The sequence below is a fragment of the Tasmannia lanceolata genome, unplaced genomic scaffold, assembly GCF_043159265.1.
Source record: "Tasmannia lanceolata isolate RefF3 unplaced genomic scaffold, GAP_Taslan_0.1 ptg000006l, whole genome shotgun sequence".
NCBI classification, from domain to species: Eukaryota; Viridiplantae; Streptophyta; class Magnoliopsida; order Canellales; family Winteraceae; genus Tasmannia; species Tasmannia lanceolata.
In genome coordinates, this window is record NW_027518683.1 from 9822187 (window position 1) to 9846847 (window position 24661).

The 24661-nt window shown below is 38.5% G+C and overlaps 1 protein-coding gene and 1 pseudogene across 4 annotated transcripts; one reads left to right on the plus strand and one right to left on the minus strand.

Moving 5' to 3' along the window:
* Nucleotides 1–4563: 4563 nt before the first annotated feature.
* Nucleotides 4564–5658, plus strand: LOC143878715 (short-chain dehydrogenase reductase 3b pseudogene; annotated as a pseudogene).
* Nucleotides 5659–7993: 2335 nt separating this feature from the next.
* RAD23B (Rad23 UV excision repair protein family) lies at nucleotides 7994–21861 on the minus strand. 4 transcript variants are annotated; one of them, XM_077382088.1, is made up of 14 exons: nucleotides 21606–21861; nucleotides 19359–19520; nucleotides 16258–16296; nucleotides 16091–16152; nucleotides 15964–16002; nucleotides 15834–15875; nucleotides 13814–13991; nucleotides 13576–13734; nucleotides 13408–13473; nucleotides 11599–11646; nucleotides 11406–11515; nucleotides 9138–9216; nucleotides 8923–9042; nucleotides 7994–8362 (listed from the first exon to the last, which is right to left on the minus strand). In XM_077382088.1, exons 1-13 carry the CDS (start codon nucleotides 21669–21671, stop codon nucleotides 8926–8928), a joined length of 1167 nt encoding a protein of 388 aa, XP_077238203.1. In that variant the 5' UTR covers nucleotides 21672–21861; the 3' UTR covers nucleotides 7994–8362; nucleotides 8923–8925. The 4 variants fall into 4 exon arrangements, with proteins under 4 accessions (XP_077238203.1, XP_077238202.1, XP_077238201.1 ...); XM_077382087.1 differs by having other exon boundaries at nucleotides 7994–8365; XM_077382086.1 differs by having other exon boundaries at nucleotides 7994–8376.
* Nucleotides 21862–24661: the final 2800 nt, after the last annotated feature.

Sequence of the window (24661 nt, forward strand, 5' to 3'; positions counted from 1 at the left end):
GCGGCTGTGGAGGTGGATGATGGTGGAGGTGGAATTGCAGAGGTGTTGGCGAAATGGGTTTGGAGAGGGTGGTGGTTCGGTGGTTTTTTTTTTTTTTTTTTTTTGAAATGGGTTTTGCTGATGGAGGCTAGGGTTCGAGTTTGCAGAGGTGGAGGTGGCTAGCAATGGTGGTGCGGGTGGAGGAGGAAATGGTGGAGGAGGAAGATGGAGAGGTTGTGGACTTGCCGGATTCCGGCAAGCTCGCCGGAGAAGGCGGCGGCTGTGGTTTTTTTCTTTTTTTTCTTTTTTTTCTTTTCTTGAAAATGGATGAGCTCCTCCCCCTTCATGCAAGAACTCCCCTTTGCTATATACTTAGGGTTAAAACCCTAAGTCTAATCCTAGCCATCTATGTGGTATCTTCCCTTCCTTGGGTGATCCCCACCCTTGATCTACTCCTTTGCCTTCACAAACCCTAGAAAATCTCTTTCTCACCTCATCCTATCCACACCTTTTTTCTTGTTGATCCTATGGCTTAGACTCATTGCTTCTCAAGCAAGCAATGTGAACATCCAAGAATACCCTCAAAGATGGGTAAACCAGAACTTATCAACATAGCATTAAACATGTCCTTTAATGTTCTGTTCATTCGTTCTGCTATACCATTTGATTCAGGTTGGTACGGGGCTGTGGTTTCATGGATAATACCATTATCATCACAGAACTTAGTTATAGAGTATTCTGTACCTCTATCTGTTCTAAGTCTTTTAATTCTTCTATCTAACTGATTTTCCACTTCATTTTTATATTTGATAAAGGCTTGTTCAGCCTCATCTTTAGTTCTAAGAAGATATACTTTAGTGTATCTAGAGTAATCATCTATAAAGGTCATTTGACAAACCATTCAAGAGATGGTTCTTGCAAATATAATCAGCATTATTCCAGTTTTCAAAATCAGCAGAATCTTCAGATGGTTTTGATTGTGTAAGAACAAAAGCGACACCAATTTGTTGTAGAGCAAACAAGATCTGTTGTTTCCATCTTTTATAGTTCAATCCAATAAGGCGTTCGATCTTGGAAAAATCTGGAATGATGTTGAGAATTCTGTTCACAACAGAGGTGCGAACAACCGTTGGATTGGAATTCTCAACAGAGATGGTATCAACAGAAGTTGAGTTCGGATTATCAGAAGCCATATGATCAGATTTGAAAAATACGATTCTTAAGATTGTTGGACAAATTAGATGTTGTCCAGTAGGGTCTGATATATGGCTTGATTGAATCCAGAAATTAGAAATGTAAATAAATCAGTACTTAGCTTTTGTAGAAAACATTTCTGTAAAACAGATCGAGAAGAAGAAGGCTGAGTCGTGCCACTGGTCACTCTCCTTAAGAATCGTATCCGCCCCCTACTGGTGCAAACCGGGATCCGCGAACCGATGCTCCAAGATAAAACAGCCAAAGTTGGCTCCAGTCCACGTGCACTCGCTGACTGGTCCACCCAGAATCACCGTAGAACTGTGCTCAGATCAGAACGGAGGAAAGGAAGAAGACACGCAGAAACTTTGATGTTTTTTCTGTAAAAAAACTATATCCTCCAATGGTGCTGTTCTCTTCTTTTTATAGATGAGAATATGACTGTTGGAGGATAATTAATCACCATTAAAAGACCAAAACGTTTCTCTTTTAATCACCATTAAAAGACAAAAAACATTTCTCTCTTAATCACCATTAAAAGACAAAAAACGTTTATCTTTTAATCACCATTAAAAGACAAAAAACGTTTCTCTCTTAATCACCATTAAAAACAAAAAATGTTTCTCTTTTAATCACCATTAAAAGACAAAAACGTTTCTCTCTTAATTACCATTAAGAGACAAAAACGTTTCTCTTTTAATCACCATTAAAAGACAAAAACGTTTCTCTCTTAATTACCATTAAAAAACAAAAACGGTTTTGGTTTTGAAAACACACCACAAGCACACTCACCAAGGTCTTGGGTTCAAGTCCCCACATATGCAAAAGTCTTTTGCTTTAAAACAAGAGAGGGAAACATAATTTGAATCTTCCCTCCAAATTTTTTTAAACAAAAAGAAAAAGCATCTTTGACTTTTCAAATCTTTTTATTATTTTGTTTAAAAATTCTAACATGTTGACCGATGATTGAAAAGGGGGTGGAAATATCATGTCCGTCATGCACTGGGGTAAATTACATGCCGTTGTTTCCGTGAGCGCCCCTCATTTTTGAAAGGACGTGACCCCGTTGTTTCCACGAGCGCCCCTCATTTTTTCCTTTCAGTAGTTGCACGAAGAGGACACGGCTCTCCATGTTTTTTTTTTTTTAAATGACAAAATTACCCCCCTTAGTGATCAAAAGTATAGAATTGCTTCTGGTGGGACTGAAATCAATTCTGGTGATGTCCATCTAGCCATTGGATCGGGTGGGTGGCAATAATCTTACCACCTCGAAAAAAGCCAACAAATTTCCAGAAAAAAAAAAAAAAAAAAACTTATACGATGTTGGTAGAAGAGTTGCTATATGATGCAATGCAAAAATTTCTCTTGGAAATATACGAGTGGGTAGGACTACAAGTGAGATAGTAAAGGTCAAATATTCAATATGAATTCACACTATCTTTTTTTGTTGAAGTAACAAATTTTATGCCCGTTGATTTTCAAAAGCACTTAGGGCCCGTTTGGATACCTCCCATTTTGTATTTGGATTTGGAATTGAGTTTTTAATACAAATTGAATAGATCCAGCACCTCACGTAGAGGGAGACAGAGAGGGAAGGAGGTACTTCCTAGTGGAGGGGAGAGGTTGAGGAGCAAAGAGGGTGAAGGAAATTGGCGCATATGTAGATTTCCAATTTCTTATTTCCACAGCAAATTTAGAAATCTGATTTCTTTCACTGTTAGCTGCTGAATTAGAAATCCAAGAATTTGATCCGATCCAAATTACAATGCAAAAAGGGCTGCAAATGTGAAAATCCAAATCAAAATCTTCTCGGCATCCGAACGGGCCCTTATTTATTCAGGTCCGAGAGAGGAGGGTGCAATTTGTGTTTTTTTCTATAAAATTTCCCATCTTATTTTCACAATAATATGAGTGGTATTTTTGGTATGTTGAATATAATACCCTTAATGGTTAGGCACTAATTGTTATATCAACCCTTTGGGATATTGGATCATGAGATCTGTGATGGTGGCGATTTGGCAATCATCACATGAAGATCTCCAAACACATTGCACACTGAAAATTGATTTCTAATTCGGTGTTTTTAACAATCTCATGGCATGTGCATTGGACATTGGGGGAAGATGAGCCTGCCACATTAGTTAGTGAACCAGCGTGGTGTGGGTAGGTCATTAGGTGGTTGAGAATGTCTCACAAAGTGAGGATAGTTGTCTTAGGTGGGTGTGTATGATTGGTGGTGGTGAGAATTTATTGGAAACTAAAGCAAAACCACATGGGGCATAAATGCCCTGGTAATCAGAAGTCATCTGGCAATATATGTTGTGAAAAAAAGGAAGGATTGACAAGTCCACACCCTCTTTAGAGAAAAAGAACTCAAGAAGAAAAAGAAACCCTAAACTCTCCCCTATCTTCCCTTGTGTACATCCATCCAAATTGATTATGCTTCCCTCATAGTGCTTCATGGGATTGACGAAATGGATCGTGAGACACTTAAAGTAGGATCTAAAAAATTCTCCAATAGGACCCGACTGATAAGGATTCAGACGGAGCATGATACTGAAATAGGTGGATCCAATCCGAATTAGATCCATTTAGAGCCCTGCAGTGGAAGCCAAAGCACCCTAGCATGGTCGGGCCTCAAAATCCCAATGGGAGCCCCTTTTAAGCGCTTACTAAAGATGCCTTTTTGTCTCAAATCTCAAGTGGGACATGGAGATTGTAGAGAAGACAAACACCCCCCTTGTAAGCGCTGACTAAAGATGTTTTTTTGTCTCAAATCTCAAGTGGGACATGGAGATGGTGTAGAAGACAAACACCCTCCTCTTAGTAAGCAACGAAGAGCAGCAAACATTCTCCTTCTCAATATGGAAAACTCAGAACAGCTCCCCCAACAAAATAAATAGAGTACCACTGAAACATAAGACCACAGAAAGAAGATTAACGATGGCCGAGTCCACCCCATGCAATAATAATAGGTAATCTCTAAACCTATTAGACTCTCTCCTTTATGTTTCTTGTTAGTTGTTACAATACTCTGTCTCGCAGTGTTTGTGCTATGTTCTTCATGTAGACACATACTGTTACCTTAGTTTGCTGTGTGGAGTACCCTACTAAAATCAAGGGAGTGTAGATTCAGATTCTGAGATTTTTTTATTGTTGGGAGAAAACATTCACATTTTGACGTACTATGGGCCACTTAGATTCAGTATCTGATCGAGATCAATGGTAAGGGAAAGTTGGCCTTTGCTTGTTGGGACTTTTTAGGCTGTGGGATCAAGTGGGGTTCATTTCCTAGCACAGTCTGATCCACTGGGCGCACTTCGTTATGAATGTTTCTTAGCAAATAGTTCCCTTTTCATATTGTGTTTATATTTTATATAGACTGTGGCCATGAATCTTGATGAGAAGCAACTCTTCAGGCTAGAAGGCAAAGTAGCAATAATCACCGGTGGGGCAAGTGGAATCGGCGAGGCAACAGTGCGTCCCGAGAACGGGGCCCTGGTTGTAATTGCAGACATCCAAGATGATCTCGGACACCAAGTTGCCGCATCAATAGGTCTCGATCGTGCAACATACGTGCACTGTGATGTCTCCAAGGAAGAACGAGTCCAGGCAATGGTAGAAAAGACATTGGACATATACGGGAATCTCCACATCATGTTCAGCAATGCCGGAATCGGCGGAGCCCGACACAATCCGAGCATCCTAAACATGAACATGACAGATCTTGATCGGATCTTTACCGTCAACGTATGGCCACAACAATCAAGCATGCGGCTCGGGTCATGGTTGACCAGAAAACCAATGGAAGCATAATCTGCACGGGGAGTGCGGCATCGGTGCTGAAACAACAACCAATTATTCCAAAAGCTTAAGCTGTTAGAGTTTGTGTTTTTGAACCATTTATACTTTACACTCCCCCATATGAAACAACCAACTACACAAAAAGCTTAAGCTGTTATGAGTTAGTGTTATTTGATCATTTATACTTCAACAGGTACTTGGTGGGGTCGGATTGCACGATTACACCATGTCAAAGAATGCGGTCGTGGGGTTGGCTCGATCGGTTGAGAGTGAGCTTGGAAAGTATGGGATAGGAGTTAATTGTGTATCGCCTTATGCGGTGGCCACACCATTGCTTTGTAGTGCATTCGAAGAGTTTGGGATGGAAGGGAGCAGTAGCTTTGTGGAAGAGATTGCCAGCAGTTTATCCAATCTGCAAGGTGTGGTTTTGAAGGCAAATCATATAGCAGAAGCAGCTTTGTTTCTTGCTTCAGATGTTTCTGCATTCGTTAGCGGGCATAACCTCGTCGTTGATGGAGGTTTTACTGTCGTCAACCATACATTCAGAATCCACAAATGAGAATTTAGAGGCTCTCTTTGAATTTCTATCACTTAACTGAGCAGTTATTTTATGATGTGTTGCATGTAATCCTGATTTCTTCTCCTCTGTAAATTTTCCATTCCCTTGGCCCTCGTTTGGATTGCAAGAAAAACATTTATGAAGGAAAACTTTTTCTTGGGATTTTTTATTATTTCCACAATGATATAATTATGATTAATTTAGAGAGAGATTATCATTAATTGAAGGTCCCTGAAACTTGAATAGGGTTGGTTCCTGTTATCTTCCTTACGTGTAAAAAAAAGTAGGAAATTTTATAAATATTTTCCTTTGCAAATTTTTTCCAAAAATCTCTGCAATCCAGGGCCTAAAATGAACTTCCATATTAAACATGTGGAAAAAAGGAAATATTTCTTCTTATTATGAGAAGCAGAATGAACTCACTTTTATCTGATTAGATATTGAAGGGAAATGATATCCACACTATGGCAATACTCACATTATCTCAAATTTATCTGATTAGAATAGATTATTAAAGAGTATTACAATTCCTTAGAAGCTATCAACACTAAAAATAAGTGCTAAATATAGGGAAATGATTTCAGCACAATTATATTTTCATATATGAGCTCATGTATCTTGTCTTTTAGTATTTAATTGTCAATAAACCTTTTACAGCTCTTTAAATACTAAAAGACAAGATACATGAGCGCATGCTATTAAGACATGTTTGTGCTGAAATCATTTCCCTAATGGCGTGTTTGGATGATGGGATTAGGAAATAAGAATGGGAGTCCGATTCTTTCTGGGCTGATTCACACGTTTGGTACGAAATTAGGAAAGGGTATGGAGACCCTAAGCGGAAATAAGGTTGGAATATCGGGCGGATTACGTTACCCGCCCAAGTAGGTGGTATTCTGATCCCATCTATCTATCTCTCTCAAACATCCACTCCAAAGCTCTATCTCTCTCTCCAAGACAGCTACCCCAAAACCATGCCTCCCCTCTCTCATCATCTTCTTCCCTTTTCCAATGACAGCATTGTTGAATATCACCGTCCAAGGCACTTACAGAGCCCATCATCAAGCTCTGTAGTTGCAATGTTATAGGACTGTAATCAAAATATGCGTTTTCTCGCTGAGATGAAAGGAAAAAAAGCAAACTCAAAATTTTCAAGGGTTGTGTGGGCAAGATACCTGGTTTCTTAGTATGAGACAAATGGAGAAAAGGAAAACCCGATTCTTTTAGGGCTGTTTCAGCAAAATACCCTGTTTTTCCTAGTGAATCTGTTTTTTTCTACTAGTTTTTTATTTATTTAGGGTTTGTTCTTACGGGATCTTTCTCTTGGTGATGTTTATAGGGTTTAGTCGAATCCCTACTACAAGCAGCTGTAATTAGTTAGGGTTTGGTATCGCTTTCTTAGGGTTAGGATTTGGATCTTTCTGTTGGTCAGGATTTTTGATCAACCAAAACGATTCTCGGTAGAAGAGCTAAGGCGTGTTTGTGAGAAGCATTAGAAATCACTGATGAGAGAGAAGAGGGTTTGGGAGAGGGAAGGCAGATGTACAATTCCCTGATTCTAGAAACCCATCCAAACATCACAATCGGAGTTGTCATTCCCTTGACCAAGGGAATTGGTATGGGTATGGAATTTGATATCCATTCCGATTCCTCATTCCTGTAATACAAACACACCCGAAATATAATGAGCGTTATTATCAAAACAAGTGGGCTGGTATCATTTCCTATATGAAGCTGTTTGGTACACAGATAACAATCAATGAAAAACTTCGCCTAACATTTTGACATATTTTTTTGGAGAAGCTCATCTACAGAATGCCTCATCCGTCATTTAGAGAATGGAGAAAAAATGAAGAAAAAAGAGAGGGTATTGAGGGAAAGTAGGGTGCACAAGCGGCTAGTCGATTACACTGCTCGAGAGAACGATGAGAGATTGCGGAGCCCATGGCAACACAATTCAAAGCAAGACATTGATCAGTAGGGGAGAATACCAGAAGGCCGCGAACACCAGGGTTCTTACATAACATGGATAATGATATTATTTCACTCAAAACTGAAATTTTACTGCCCATGTTTTATATATCTGTTCAGCCTTTTACATTATCAGTTCGGCTTGGCACACATGGGGTAAATTTGTTATCTGAAGATAAAATAAAATGAAGCTAGTTATACACGTATCAACCAGCATTTGCAATATGTACTAGAGAAATGACCTGGTGTTTGTGACCAATTGACATACCTAGCAATTGGTTGCATTCCAGGTGGTGGCGTGATCAAGTAGAGACCAGCTCTTACCACCCCATCCGGTGGTGATGGTTTCACCGGTAGGGAAGCTTTACTAGCCTAACACTACAGCATATCCCTTCATCCCATTTAAAAATTTAGAAACCCAAACCTTAGATCTTTCATAATTTCGGACGATCATCGAGAAATGATCAGAGATGGAAATTTAGGACATGGAAAAGGAATAACGCTCTACATAATAAATATCATGAAAGGCAGTTTGGTCTGTTCCAGCAGAACACGAAAGAAAAAACAAAACAAAAACAAATAGACCACAAAACAAAACAACTAACCAACCAACCAACCAAACAAAAACTAGTCCAAATTTATCAGATTGGGCGTTACTTGTGGATGTCAGGATAAGATTAAGACACATACCCAGAAAAGAATCACCACTTGCTCAGGAAAGCTTTTGAAAGAGCCCATTATGCTCAGAATGGAAACAATGGTTCATCCCCTGATCATCAGCATACCACACAACCAGACCATTTGCCAAACTTGCATGCGCCTTCAGATTTGGAGAAGGAAAGTTCTTGCTCATACCTGCTGCAAGTTACCTAGGACAGACCATGGTCCTTTAGTTACAAGCAATGATGAGTATGATGATGATGATACTATCATTCTTCTTTTTTTCAGAAAAGATGACAAAATTAATTAAGACAGCAGCAAAATACAGATTACAAAAAGAGCAGAGATTGTGCTGCTAAAAGGGACCTCTATAACACCCTGCTTAGCTAAAGAGTCAGCAATATAATATCATTTGACTCTGTAGGCTCTTCTCAGGGTGTGAGAAAACGTAAAACTACATTTTAAGAGATAACTATATCATCATGTAATAGACACCCTGCTTAGCTAAAGAGTCAGCAATATAATATCATTCAACTCTCTCTGGGCTCTTCTCAGGGTGTGAGAAAACATAATACTCCGTTTTAAGTGATAACTATATCATCATGTAATAGAGAATTATGAATACAAACAAATTTCAATACATTTTTTTTTTGAAATGATGGAAAGGATTGGAAATTATGATAAACGAGGTTTACATCCCTGGAGGGGCACTAAGACTAATGCAAAACTGTTAAGAATTGGAAAGGTACCATTACCTGTCAATCATCATAATCAGCAGCATTCTCCAACAAATAGTTGATTGCCAACTCTTCGTTCCGGTCGCAAGCCAAGAATGCCTCAATTACGAGGGCTCTGTCAAATCCCATGGCTTCGAGCTAAACAGCAAAGACACTCACTGGTCAAAGACTGTTTCAATGGGAAACAAATGATTGTAAAACAAATAAGCATGTATAGAAGATAATAGCCATACCCGTTCGATAGCCTCCTGCTCTGCAGGCGTCACACTGATGGCATGTGGCATGTCCTGATCAGCCTGCTCAAACAGATCCCTTGAAACAAAAAAAATAAAAAATGAAGCCATCAGCTTGATGGTAGGTATTTGAACTGTGATTAACAGCAGCTTATTTAATATGTTATATAAGCTCGGATCTTACAGGGCAGAAATCTAGAAATATTGCAACAATGGCATGGGCATATTCAAAGGTGAACTAACGACACAAAGATATATTAAATAACATCGGCAGCCGAATACCAATGTCAATTGAATCAAATTAGAATGAATAATTCATAAAGTTAATCTAGATATTATAGAACAGAAATTCTAAAGACGTGTTCACACAGAAACATGATAATAAAAGCTTAGATAACAGCTATTCATAAATAAAAAAAGAGCTTAGATAACTAAACCCAGCCCTTTTGGCAAAGCAATACTAGCTCTTATTATTGTAGTTCTCCTAATCTTGAGGACTGGATGGTTTGGACCCTAAACATTCTTCTACGGGTTCGCATCATTGAATAAGAAAGATTCTCAGTGTATAAAGATTCGGAAAGCAGCAGCACCTCCTAGAGTGGTGGCTTTTTCTTGGATGGTGGCAAGAAAAAGGATCAACATGTGTGACCTACTCAAAATGAGGAATGTTCAAATGACGAGTGTGTATTTTACTCATGTAATGAAAAACTATTGGATCATAAGAAGCTTCGTACTTGAGGGACGGCTTCAAAGATCCATCAAGATGATATGACGATATTACTGGAGTGGAGTGGCAGACCGTTTGGAGATGTAGGCTGGGCAATGTAGAGACTAGTTCCACACATCATAATTTGGCATATTTGGAAGGAGAGAAAACCGCATCTTTTTTTATTTTTAAATGGGCAACTTCTTCTAAATTCCTTAGAACCGGTGAGTATTTGTGATGCCAATGAAGCAGAAGCATGAGCCTTTTTATGAGGATTGAGGTGGTTTGTAACAGATGGATCGAGACAGCTGATTATTGAAGGGGTCTCGACAAACGTCATATCTTGGGCGAGTAATAAAGCTGTAAGCCCGTGGCTGCTAGAGGACCTCATCTCAAAAATTAGGGATCTAGTAGCAACCATTGCACCAAAATTCCAACACATTCGTAGAATTGCTAATGAAGAGGCCGAGAAATTATCTTGCCTGTTGATATATGTAAATGCATTGGGAGAAGCTAATAGTTTGCTATAACTGGTGGCATTTTTATGCAGCAGCGGAGATAATATCAGAGAATAAAGGCTAGCTGGAAATAACCCAAGATGATCAACAGAGCAGGAAAGGTGTTACGAAGTAGATATGATATAGGGAACCAAGCAAGTGATGAAATGTATTCTGGTTTCCGTGCACATCAGAGTCAGGTTCTACTACTATACCAGAACAGTCATGTACAATTATAGGTTTCCTGAGAATTGTTTCATCCAATCTGAGGTCAGGTTGTGCAAATTAACCTGGAGAGGCTTCGTCATGATGGCAGAGGCAAGGAAAAGGATGGCTATACAGCTCACTAGTATTCTACTGTAAGGTGGTGCAAACCCATTTCGTGATGACATATTATTTCAGTCCGGTCAACTCTGTTGAAGTGACTGTCTTAGTATGGCCTGTTTTAAGAAGGGAAATCATCATATATAAGACTTGATCGGGTTGGGATGGATAGGAATGAAGACACTGCTCTCTTTCTGGGCATGGCGTAGCTGCTGATTACATGAGTCGGATGCCTCGTCCCAGATGTCGTAATACAGTTATTGCCAAAAAAAAAAAAAAAAAAAGAGGATGCCATGGCTGGAAAAAACTGCACATATCATCATCCAATAAGTCAGATAATGACTTCACTGGCACAAACATGTCTCTAAGCCTAGTGTGCAACATGTATTTTGCTCGATACTTGGACAATAAGTTCAACTTCTAACATCTTTTCCTTGCAATTGAAACATTGACCACCAAATAAAAGTTCAGATAGGAAAGCTCAACAGAAAAACATCTTTTCCCAACGTAAGATTGAACAAACTATATATATTTTTAAAAGTATATGCATGTTTCCCTAGCCACAGACTTCATGAAGTATCAAAATATGGACATCCAATGATGTGCGGATGACATTAAAATATGATTGCCAATCCAATAAAATGTAAATTCACCTAAGGGAAAGTGTGATTAGTGCCAATTATCTTGTAAGCTGACTATTTACCTGGAAAAAAACAAGAAAAGTGCATGTCAAGTGCTTACCCTTCAGCATCTTCAATAGGTTCGTTTATTAACTGAAGAAACTCTGCATGGTGCTCCTGGATTAATCTTAGAAGTTGAGGATTCTGCTTGCTTAGCTCCTGAAGCATTGGCTGTAACAGAACCAGCAATTCAAACAGTGAACTCAGAAATTTTAGTTAGCAAATTAAAGCTCTCCAAGAAAGAATATACAGACCTGGAGAATTTGTGGGTTTGCTTGGACCATTGTACGCAATGCTTGGAACTAGACGGCACAAAAAATGTCTTAAAATCCAGCAGTAATCACAAAATAGAATTGATAGATGAGTATGTAGCCACAGAAACAAACAGATTAGAAAGCTATTGGTTATTATCCAAGCTAAATACCAATACATAATCCGAAAGGAAACCTAGTATATACGGAGAAATTATATGGTGTAAGGCCTTACAACAATACGGTGGGGGTACCACCCTTGATATTGGATCCAACAGCAGCTTCTCAAAAAGTGAGCTGCTGTTGGATCAAATATCAAGGGTGGTAGCCCTGCCGTATTGTTGTAATGCCTTACACCATATAAAAACTCGTATAGTCGTATATACGAACCAATACTGGAGAAAAAACAGAAGATTACAAGGTGAAGGAGTTCATTGAGTTTGATCATTCAGATTTTAATGATAAATCATGTAAGCCAAGTCAGAACTTGAAAATATATAAGTTGAAAATTGGGCTATTCCTAAAAGCAACACGAGTACAAGCAAGGCATCAGTATTTCTTCTTGGAAACTCGGAGTACTTATTATCCATCATCTTGCTACTAGAACTTCGGAGAAGATCGCAAAGGTTTCTTCTTCGTAGATTAATCAAGGTTTTTTTAGGAATGATCTTCTAGGAAGATCGTAAAATTGGAATTCCTGTTTTGGAACGGTGGGTGTAAAGGGAATGGGAAAGGGGGAATAGCTTTTGGATTTTTTGTTTTTCAGGGCCTGGAGTTATCTCCTAGGCCATCATATGATGAATTTTTTAACTCCTGGTCGCTCCTCTATGTAACTTTTGTATGAATATTAATACAGCTGTCGTTTAAAAAAAAAAAAAATTATCCGTCATCTGGCTACTAGAACTTGTATAAATAATTTTGGCAAGAAAAAGAGTGCATCTCAAAGAGGGGTGAAACACTGGACTGAGAAAGTAAAATCATATGTAAATATAAAGCTACAAAACAATCAACAATAATTTCAGTTCTCAAAAGTACCACAAATACAAGTAGCTAATAGATGCATAGATCAAAATGAAGCAATTATGGAGCTCAGCTTATAGTTGTTTCTGTTGCTAATATTACTTAGCAAAAATGAGTGCAAACTAGAGGACCATTTGGCCACAGTTTCCCGATACCATTTAGCAAAATGAGTGGCATAATGAGTGCAAACTAGAGTCTGAAGGAGAAAGAAACAGATAAAAGCAGCTTTAATGCTGCTTGTTGTCCACTTAAGGTTCTTTGTAGTGTTATTTTGAACTGAGGGCTGAAGTTGTTTCAACACCACGTATTCTGACCAGATTGCTACACAAACAATGAAAGATTATCATACAACAAAAGAAAAGAGCCTGTAAGTACTGACAGGTCACAGTCCCATCAAAATAACTTCACTAGCTTTCAACACAGTACATGATATGCAAGAGAACCTAGCAACTCAACTCAACTCAACTCAACTCAACAAAGCCTTTTTCCCAAGAAGAGAACCTAGCAAACAATAAGAAATGTGCCAGACGCCATGTTTCGAGCCTATTCCTGGCCCCTTCAACTCCTATGCAATATCTAATTCCCAGCTCTTCAGTTTAATGTAACGACACCAAAGATATTGTTTAACATAGTGGTACTTTTTAAAGTTAATGCACATTAAATAAGTGATGGTAAAGATATTTCAAGGCAAGAATAGTGAGACATGAAAGTTACACGCTATGCATCATTGGGTAAGACATAAGAGTCGGATTCATGCTTTTAAAAATAGTAGAGCGTAAAAAGAAACCACACCTGTTGGTTGTTTCTAAGGAAATCAAGGGACCCAGCTCCACTGCCAGCACCAGGATTGGGTGTTCCCTGGAGAAGTTATAATTCAGAATAGAAAACAAGATGCGTAAAAAGCAAATAGATGAAATTTTTGTACCCAGCAACGAAGGTGCAGCATTTCATGCATTTCACCTGTGGAAACATATTTAATGGAGAAGAATTGGGTAATCCAGAGATGGGCACTGCCCCTGCTTGATTTGGTTCAGTCGTGGTATTAGCCCCTTGGTCTGAAGTCTGATTCGAAGGGAAACGAGCAACTGGAACAGCGACCTCTGCTGCTGTAGGAATACCCTGAAGATAGGCAGTTATCGGTTACCAAGCACAAGGAGAGGATCATAATTAATTGGTGGGCTATTGTAATTAGTCATACAGAATATAAATATTCCACAGCTCGTTCTGGATTGTTGTAAGCTGCACGAAGCGCACGCAAGACTGTCTCTCGGTCCCAGCTTCCACCACCCATATCAATAATTTGTTGAATCGTCTGCTCAAGATTATTACCCGCGACTACATTGGATGCAGCCTCACCATAAACATCAGCGGGGACCCTGAAATTAAGTAGTATAAATTGTTGGTAACATGATAAATTGAAAAACAATGGTAAGACTAAACCGTATGGGGACGTAGGCAGATGCATATTCCCATTTCTCATGCATGCTTTCATTTCAATGAGCATTCATGAATGTTTGCATGCATCTGTAGAACATGCACGATAACGAATGCACATCTTCATGCAAATACAGGCTATTAATACTTGTGCAGACACCATTTAAAAAAAAAAAAAAAAACCTTGTGCAGACAAGATGGTCAGATAAATGCAAATTGACACTTTTTTTTTTGACACTCTTAACCTAGTCAAAGCTAATACAGCTATCAGCAACAAATACGAAGTAGTATCACATGCAGTTGCAAACAAAAGAGAAAGAAACAAAAAGGAAACATGACAAATAATGAAAAAAATTCCTGTTTACTTTCCAAAAAACAAAATTTACTCAAGATTATAATTATGAGCATGCATGTGTTTAGTAAAATGAGTGCCTACCATGTATATGTACATGCACATGTAAGCATGCATGCCCAGTTGTGATGTAGGCTAGTTTATTTTGTGTAATTGATTATTTAAAATTTTATTCAAGTTATTTTAGTTTTCATTTGATAGGCCCTAGATGTGTGGGGTGTCCACAATAACATCATGGCCCACCACCCTAGATCCAAGCTCAATACCCACTAAAGGAGACCTTATATCCTCTATTGGTTAACCTTACCACTTAAAACACTTAAAAGCTCCTTATATCCCATTGGCCCTCTATCACGGCCCACCATTGAAATCTCTAAAATCAGCCCTTATATCCTATTGCCGGCTCCCCTATGCTATGACTATGAGCCACCACTTAAACTCATGCCTCCCCATGTGAAACACCAAAGCCCTCACTTCAACCCTAATTTTTTGAAGAACCGTGGAAAAGAACCATCTCTCCCTTGTTGTTTGGGTGCGCCCCCCATTTTTTTCCTTCTCTCCTTCCCTTCTCTTCCTCTCCCCTTCTTCTCACTCTCAGCTGTCTGGCAGCTGCCCCCATCTCCATCATTTCTACCCCTTTCGTCTGTCTCTCGGCTAACAATGCGCCAACATCTCTCTCTCTCTGTCTCTCTCTCTCTCTCTGGTTGTTCTGCTTCACAAGGCTCGGCACGCCAATACTAGTTATGCAGGGGCGGAGCAAGGAATTTACACTTGGGGGTCCGGACTACTTTGCACTTTGCATGCATTGGTCATTGGGGGGCCGCTTACTAACTTTGGTGATAATAAGACTGATGAGAAGAACATCAACACTTGAATAAAAGGGATTTTGCAAGCCATTAGGGGGCCATGGCCACCCCCATGCTATATGTACCTCCACTCCTGCAGTTATGGCCGCACGTGAATTCATTCTTGTTTTTTCGGGTTTGAAGCAAGGCGACATGTCCTCTTCTATCTAAAATTTAAGGTGACAACCCTGGTCCTAGATAAACTCGAGGTTAAAAAAAAGGGTGGAAGAATCAACATGTTTGTGAGATGTAGACTAATGACAAAGTAACAAATCACTCCTAGGTACTCCGGTAAGCCTATGTGACCATACCAAAATAAAAGTGAAATAAAATCAGATGAGAGAAATGCAACAGTTGGACAATAATCTTTGTTAGTGAAAAAATACTGAGTGGCAATATAAAGAAAACTAATCCAACAATTGTCAAGTATAGGTAGTACTTGAATGTTACCACTTTCAACTGGAAGAGTAAGATAACTAGAATGGTTCGATCCCATGAGTTCCAACAATATTTTTTCTTTCTAATTTTTTGTCTGAAGCAAATATAACAAACATGAAAATTGGCAAATTTAGAAATGGAACACATACTCTGTTGTTGCTCCATCGGAACCAGTTGTGCTTACTGGGACCCTATAGTAAGAATAGTTCGAACACGTTCATGACTGGCATTAACAAATGGAGGGAGTGGCATTAAAAAATGCATAAAGTATTAACTTACGGTGTTCTGTCAGAGCCAGTCATAGTGCTCAGCGTGGCCCTGTAGTAGGAATATTTTGAAAACATTCATGACTGCCACCAACAAATTGAGAGAGTAACATAAATAGAAACATAAAGTGGCAACTCACGGTGCTTGTGAAGGGGCTTCAGGTAAAGTAGTAGGAACGGTAGTTGGTGCAGTTGCCGGGGGCTGTTCAAACATAGAAATAATGTTCAGTGCTCCCAAACATTTTAAATGGTTCTGAAGAAAAGTTTACATCCCGCAAGCACTTGAATGAAGCATGGGTAACAATACCTGAGCAGATGAGGTTCCGGTTGTACCTGAGGTTTTGACCTGTAGTTGTCAAAAGAATGAGAACCATAGATGTTATAAAGAAAACAATATTAAAGGAAGAAGGGAAATAAACTAATTGAACATCAAAGATGCATATCCAGTTGAAAAAAAATATTAAATTGATATCAGCAGCAAAAATTGAAAATTAGACTGAAATCAGCATACTAATCACTTTTAAGTAAGCCATAATGCACGTAATAATGAATCACAACAGAAATAGTAGCTCAGGGGTGACCAACACAACCAAACAAATCTAACAGTAGTGACCTCAAAGATAGAAGTTGGGAGCAGTTCATAGAATGTCCATAATTGGGTGAATACAGTTTCAAATGGTGAAAATACAAAACAATGCATTTATTAACATGAAAAATATTTATGCTACCTAATGATATGGTTACATGGGAACCCTAATTCTTCCTCCACATAGTTGTGGGTGCAGCCTCTACGATGCAGAACTAACTATTTTGGAATGGTGAAAGTCAAAAATCAATGCATTTCTTAACTTGAAAAATCTTTACCATGCCTAATCATATGGTAATGTGGGAACACTAAGGGGCCGTTTGGATACGCGGATTTTAGAATTTGGGATTTCTTCAAAATTGTAGCTAAGAGACGAGAGAAGAAGCGGACCAGCCGTCGTTTTTGACTCGTTTTTTACTTCTCGCCCTTCTTTCCGTCAGCAAGAGAGTAGCAGATCCTCCCATATTTCCAGGTTTTAGAAATCTTAGGATGCAGGAGAGATTTTTAAAACCTGATTTTCTCACTTTAAATCCAAGAAACGCTGCCAGGACAGCGGCAGCAGCTTGATCATGAACCATCTTTTACACTGTTTTCAAACTAAAAACCGGGATTCTAAAATCTGCGTATCCAAACAGCCCCTAATACTTTCTAAGTAAAAAATCAATGCATTTCTTAACTTGAAAAATCTTCATCCTACAAAATCATATGGTTATGTGTGAACACTAATTCTTCCTCCACATAGTAGTGCGTGTAGCCTCCCCGGTTCTTAACTAAGGATATTGGAATTGCATACCAATCATAAAGTGGGGGCTTGAATGACATTCTTTTTCACACAAGGGCCTGGCTAGCAATTGGGAGAATGCATACATGCTTCCCTAGGGTTTTCCTTAAATGTAAGAGAAGATCGTCCTTTAGATGCCCGTTATGGAAATAAACTGACATCAAAAGCCTATTAACCCCATGAGCCCCATGGCAGAAGAACCCATGATGTTTCTACAAGTTCATACATTCATAACACATGAGTTTTAAAAATCTACATTTTCCTACCAATTTTGGTTCAAATGTGAAGGTAACAAAATGATCCCCAAAATGCAAATGTCAAAGTAAGCTGGCCTGGCGTACATGAGAGGGAGACTGTTGCTGTGATTAATTGAGTGGCTGAGGCTAGCCTTGTCAAGTTCCATTGGTTTAAGATCTTCGCTACTTTTTCTCCAATGACACTCTTCGGATGCTAATATATGGATTAGCAAAGAGGATCCGTACACAAGGAAATTACCGTAAAAAAGTTTGGACATATGCAAGGTTCTAGAGGCACCATTTCATCATATTCACAGGGACACTAATGATGAAAGAATCTCATGAAAGAGACGTCTTCGAGCAGGCATTGTTTCGACATGTTCATTTGGAATTCTTCTCTTTTAGTAGTTCCGTGACTAATAGGATGTAAACTCCTATCAATCATAAAAGAAAAAGAAAATGTAAAGTACGGAAAATAGGGATGCTGACACTGGAGAATGATTATAACAATAATGGCCTGCATTAAGACAAAATTGTTCAAGCCATTCAAAAAAAAAAAAAGGACAAAATTGTTCAAGCCATTCAAAAAAAAAAAAAGACAAAATTTTTCAAAAGCTCTCTCTGTGATCTCTTACCTGTCATAGTCCTGAGAAAACATAATTTCTCATTACAAGAGAATGAAATCTTGAAATGCATTGTTTCCCCATGTTCATTTGGAATTCTTATCTTTTAGTAGCTCCATGTGACTAATAGGAGGTATACTCATATCACTAGTAAAGAGAAAAAGAACAGCTGAAGTTTAGAAAAAATTAAGGATATTCTGAGTTTAGAAAAAGATAAGGATATTCTGAGTTCTGACACCGGAAAATGATTATAACAATAATGACCCCACATGAGGACAAAATTGTTCAAAATGCTCTTAAATTCTTTAAGAACTCAAGGTAATCAATCAACTAATTTATTAAGTTTCCGGTAATTTTGTAATTACCAACACTGTGTAAAAAAAGAAAAAACAATTAAATACCACAAGTTCAGGTTATACTTAGCCCTTTGTTGCATGCACAAGCTGTTTCTCAAATGGTCATGGGGGAAAGTTATAGCATATATGATAGGGTATATAGAGCTGTTTTCTACTTCTCTTAATAAATTTCATTTCATCTGTGTTGAGGAAAAAAAAGTGTAAAAGTAATACCCACTTCCATGTTTTTGAATGGTTTCATGAAAATTTTTATATTCTAACGATTTCCTTAATCATCTAAGTGGATAGTTAAAAAAATATTGAAATTTCAGAATCTGGACCACCATCTTCCCCTCAACTGTGATTCATCCTGTCCTACAAATTTCCAATAATTGGGCTGTCAAAGATCCTGTCATTATCTTTATTAAGTAATGACGTGAAGGTTTATAGGGCCCTTTGGGTGGTTGCATTGCAAATGACGGACACTGATCCACAGCATGAAGGGAAAACAAGCATAATAAACACTCATAAGTACTTTGAACTTTGAAGACAGTCATTAAAATCTGAGACATTCTTCAATAAAAAATTGCATTCTAGTGAGATAGACTGAGACATATAATAGGTTGTTTCCAAAATGAATAAGCATCAATCAAGTTGACAAAAGTAGACATAAACAAGTGGAAGCAACTAAACCATCAACTGCACTAAAAGTACTCATTAAAGTGGTCACCTTAGCAAAATAAAACACCCTAAAAAAAACAAAATGGCCCATAAAAAATCTTAAAGATGACATGTATGCAAGACACACCTCTATTCCACAAAATATGAAAGGGAGAGAATGACGTACCTTACTAAGCATGACAACAAGAAAACCATCTTCGCTGACTTTGTTCTCTTCTAGTGTACTTTCATCTTTCAGGACCTTTCCATTATGAATTAATAATTGCTGTCCACATGGATAGTTGTCTTTTCCTTGAACCTCCTCAATGTTCTTCTTAACAGCCATAATCTATTGAGAAGGAGAGGAATTTTTCAATTTTCAATTTCTAATTCACAACTTCCAAGATATGCAATTATATGAATTAAAGCATACTAATACATAATCTTTCACTGTTTTTCTTTTTAAGGTAACGAGAATATTGTTAATAGCTAAAAAGGACTGCCCCATAAGACCAAATGGTCGAAGAACATGGAAACCAACAAAAACATGAAAAAACAGTCCCTTGACGATGATGTTGTCAAACTCCCGAAAACCACCCAGATGGACTCCTTACAAAATAGCTTGGACCTCCGCTTCATTTGAGTCTTTTTGACCGATTGGCCCCAATAAGGCCCACTTGATTTTGATTAAGCCAGCATTATCTCGAAGTACATAGTGATGCACTTTGGCATATGAAATTATGAATAAGTACGATAGAGGTATGGTTTTAAATTTCGACCGAAACCATAATCGGGAATACCCGAAGCGGTCGTTTATTTTGCCCGAAATTCATTTACCCCGAAATTTAAGGGATTTCACCCAAAAATCTCGATATTTGATAATTATTTAATATTATCCCGAAATTTCAGCCGAAATTAACGAAATTTCGGTCGAAAATCTGCGAGTTAAAATAGCCGTTAATTTTATTTTGCCCGATTTCGGCCGAAATTTCGGTTTCGATGAGGACCGAAACGCATTCCGAAATCGAAATTTGAAACCATGGATAGAGGTCCAAATAAAGTGATAAATACACCACTCTAAAAGAAAACAATATTTAATAACTCACACTTGAATGGAAACTGCCAAAGGAATTTCTGAGAAGTCAACCGAGTCAATCACTGACTCAAAGCAAAAGAAAAGAAAAGACAATGAAACCATTTAACAATGAAAATAAGAAAAGAAAAGACAAAGTAAAGATGCGTTAAACTTACCATTCAAAAAAAGAAAAGATACATTAAACTTGAGCTTAAGGATTAGGGTCCAAAAAGGTGGGAACAATAAGTGGTGAAAATTTTTTGATCACTTTTGGAGAGGAAAGGCTGATATCTAATCTTTTGAGGAGATTGATATCTTGGCTTTTAGGGTGAGGGAACCAAATGTGATGCTTATATTTTCATGGCACTACTTGTTTCGAGAGCATAAGAGACTGTGCCTCTACAGTTTCTGAAAGGCATGAAGGGTCAGAAGATTAGACATATTTGGGGGATTAAAAAATTGATGAATTACATTAAGGAAAAGGGAGCAAAAGCATAAGAGATACAAAGATAGCTTGAAAAGGAATTGATATAGGATTTCGACTACAAGCAAATCTGTCCACGCCATCCTTCAAAGTCATCTTCATTGTCAACAATCATCGTCCCCTACTGAGATCATAGATCTCCTCTGGAAATTCCTAAGGCAAGCAAAGCTGAAACATATCATAAAGCTCGTAGTCATCCCCATGCCTCATTCCTCTCTAAATGACTATCATAAATCACCTGTAATAGACTACCCAATGCAGTCAAACCTGAAGCAAAGCAAAATGGCACCCTAAATCCCAACAAAATACAAAGATTACGCCTCAAGGAGACGAGGCAGAATTGCATAAGCCTCAAAGATGTCAAAACGTAAGGTTCTCAGCAGACCATTTAGAAACTACATCAACCAAAAAAATACAGAAACCCCAACTAGAATTAATATATCAGCTTCCATATGAAACTGAAATTTGGTATGCATAATGAACAATTGCTCAAATTTTTGGGATCTCACCCACTTGAGCAATCAAAATGCCCAGTCGAAGACTTACTAAACTTCAAAGTGGCATATACCTAACAATTCAGCATAACTGAACTCAAGATTTTCTTTTTTCTATCTTCCTCCTATAAGAAAGAACATTTTAATCTTACCGAGCTATTTGTGGTCAAGACCACCTAAAATCAAATGAGGCCACTCTCGTTTCCGATAAAGAATTTTAAGGTTTCATAGACTAATATAACAAAATTACAATCATTCAACAGGACCAGAAAAAAAAACTTAAGACAAACAAAAAGATTCGTTGTATAACATTGCGATTAACGAAGGAATTAAGAGTGCAGATAATGAAATTGAGTAGAGTGAGGAAAGAAGAAAAGTCACCGTATCGTTAGGCTGGACCCGGATTTCGAAATGGCTGCCTTTCAGGGTCTTCACCGTTAGCTTCATAGCGACTCCAAGAAGAATCCTACACAAGATCCTTCGATTGCAGAAGAAAAAACAGTCAAATTCAGAGGGGGGAATCAATGACTAGAGCAGATGGGGAAGCAAACCCTAGGGCAGTCAAAAATGATATTAAAAAGAGCAGAGCTTCTACGTCTAGGGTTCGAGTCCTATGACACCGACTGATTAAATTTTCTTTTGGTAGCTTATAGGTGTATCCCTTAGTAGGGCGCCCACGTGTTGACGGAGTTGTGTCTTACTACCTACCCCCACAAAAAAGAGTCTCTTTTACTTCTTCACAAATGGTCCGATATCCATGGATTAGGATGGATAGGGACCGTCGATCTTGTGGGTCCTTGCTTTAATTGGGCGTGACAAAAACAGTTGGAGCTAGGACGATCGGATGTTGGATGTGGACCTGTGTGAGTTCAACCTGATTTTGGCTCGGGTTGGGTTGGCATTTTCTCGGGTTGGGTTGGGTTGGGTTGGGTTAGAGTTGGGAAAAGCCAACCTAATTTAATTTCAGGTTGGGTTAGGGTTGAAGCCTTGACAACCCGAACAGAACCCCAACCGTACCCAGCCTCTGTCCTCTATTTTTTTCATGATTTTCTTAGTATTGTGTTTTTTACTTGTATTTTTCTATTTGGCCCTATATGAACCTGAACCCAACCATCCTCAACCCAAACCCAACCCGACCAGTTTTGGAGGCGGGTTCCATTAGGGTTGATCATCCTCAATCTGGGCTTAGGTAGGGTTGGGTTAGGGTTAAGGGAATGCTATCTCACATTGGGTTAGGGTTGGCCTCAACCCGACCCAAGTTGCACCCCTAGTGACAGTAGCAACCTCAAAAGAATTAAATGAATAAGATAAAATCTGCTGTCTAGTGAGCCCATGTGGCTGCTCTCTCATTCCGTGTCATGCAGGAGCCATCCCGGAAATGCCTTTCTGTGAGAGTACCTTGCAAAGACCTCCAATTTTCTTTGAAAACAAGGATTTTTTTGGAATAACTTTTCCATGAAAAAACACTTTACAGAACACTAGAAAATTCAATTCCCATGAAAAAAATTCCAATAAAATCATTTCATGCCGCTAAACAGCCCCTTGGCCATGTTTGGGTTGCAGGAATTGTTTGGAAAACTTCAAAAAAGGGAAACTATTTCCATTATTGGGTTGCAAATGAAAAATCGTAACCCGAAACACTGCAGTTCAAGTTTTTTTGAGAGGAGCCTTCAATTTATAATGATATCCCTCTTAATAAGTTATAATCTCATATCATCTGCCACAAATTCATGGAAATGAAAAACAAATTCATAAGAATTTTTTTTTTGCGTAGAAATGTTTTTCCCTTCATCCCAAACAGGGCGTTGAAGTGTTTTTGAGTGGAAACTTCTACTTTGTTGAGTATTTTTAATAGCTAGTATGTTTAATTTACTTAACTAATATTAGGGGTGGACATGGTTCTGGTTAGAACCGGGGAACCGAACCGAACTAGCACATTTGGTTTGGTTCGGTTCGGTTCGGTTCCAGCTATATATGGTTCGGTTCGGGTCAGAAAATTTGGAACTGGTGGATATTCTGTTCGGTTCTGGGTTTGGGATCCCGAAACTGAGAACTGAGCCTACTTACTTGAGGAATTTGTTTAATTTGATTTTTGCATTGGATAATGGAAATTAGGGCCTGTTTGTAGTCCATATATAAATGTTATCCCAAATTTGATAATGGATATTAGGAATTGCCCAAATATGTAGTTCATAACTTCATATATAATTTGATAGGGCCTGTTTGTCGTCCATATATAATTGTTATCCCAACTTTGATATACATTGGATAATGTATATTAGGAATTGCCCAAAAATTTGATGTGCAAGTATACATACCTGTTTGTAGTCCATATATGCCCGTTCACATATAATTTAATAGGGCCTGTTTGTAGCCCATATATACCTTTTTGGCTTTTTGTAGTTCGGTTGGGTAAACCCAGAACCGAACCGATTATATATGGTTCTGGTTCGGTTCGGTTCGGTTCTGGTTCCAATTTTAGGAAACCGATTATATATGGTTCGGTTCTTGGTATGCCCCAAAACCGAACCGAACCGAACCATGTACACCCCTAACTAATATATCTAAAATAAGTCTACAAAAACTTAAAACTCAACTTTTAGAATCAAATTAGAAATGTCTAAGGTAAATGCTGTAGTGCCATTATTGAATAAGGGTGTGAGAATATCATTTACCTTTCTGAAAAGCCATGAACAGGTGAGGAATGAGGCTATCAAAATGATAAAAAAAGAGGTATCATTTCCCATGAACGTAACCTAAATGAGCTTCGATGATTACACCCTAAGATCATTTGATCAAGGTTTTCTCACGGCATTTTGCCAGACTTTTGATTGCCATATGGATCTACCAGTGTAAAAGCGACTTTCTTTTACCATTTTGATGATTAGCATTAGGGAGCTGATATATTCGCCCCTTTTCATTACTATGGACACCCGATTCAAAACCTCCTCACCGGCTAATGAAAGTACCCGGTTACACATACTTGAACTTTTAGGAGAGGACCAAAATGTCCAAACAACACCATTCCATCTCTATGCCAATTACTCTTCTGTCTCTCTCACACCCCTCTCGCCCAAAATCAGAGACGCCCAACGCCCAAAATCTCTCTCTCTCTCTCAACACAAGGTAGAGAGAGAGAGAGAGACGAGGGTTGGGGATTACGGGCATAGAGATGATGGGATATTGGACGCCTACATGGGTGTTTTGCTCATTTTCCAAAATAATACCCAGTTGTACTGGCCACTTACTTTAGGCGGTGCAGATGTTTTGAATCGGGTGTCCATAGTAATGAAAAGGGGTGAATTTATCAGCTCCCTAAATTTAAACTGTTAATTTTTTGCAATTTTTAATTTTGTGCTGCCCCATGATTTGCTAAAAGATCAACAGTCTTGATTTCACATACCGGTGCCCTATGCCCTTGTAGGACCCAAAAAATG

What these genes read in the sequence shown, in the direction of transcription:
- RAD23B (XM_077382088.1), bottom strand. Translation starts at nt 21,671, where the DNA reads ATGAAGCTAACGGTGAAGACCCTGAAAGGCAGCCATTTCGAAATCCGG. An exon ending in GAAGCCCCTTCACAAGCACC is followed by an intron (nt 16,003 to 16,090) that starts GTGAGTTGCCAC and finishes TTCCTACTACAG; the next exon opens with GGCCACGCTGAGCACTATGA. An exon ending in CTGTGGAATATTTATATTCT is followed by an intron (nt 13,735 to 13,813) that starts GTATGACTAATT and finishes GCCTATCTTCAG; the next exon opens with GGTATTCCTACAGCAGCAGA.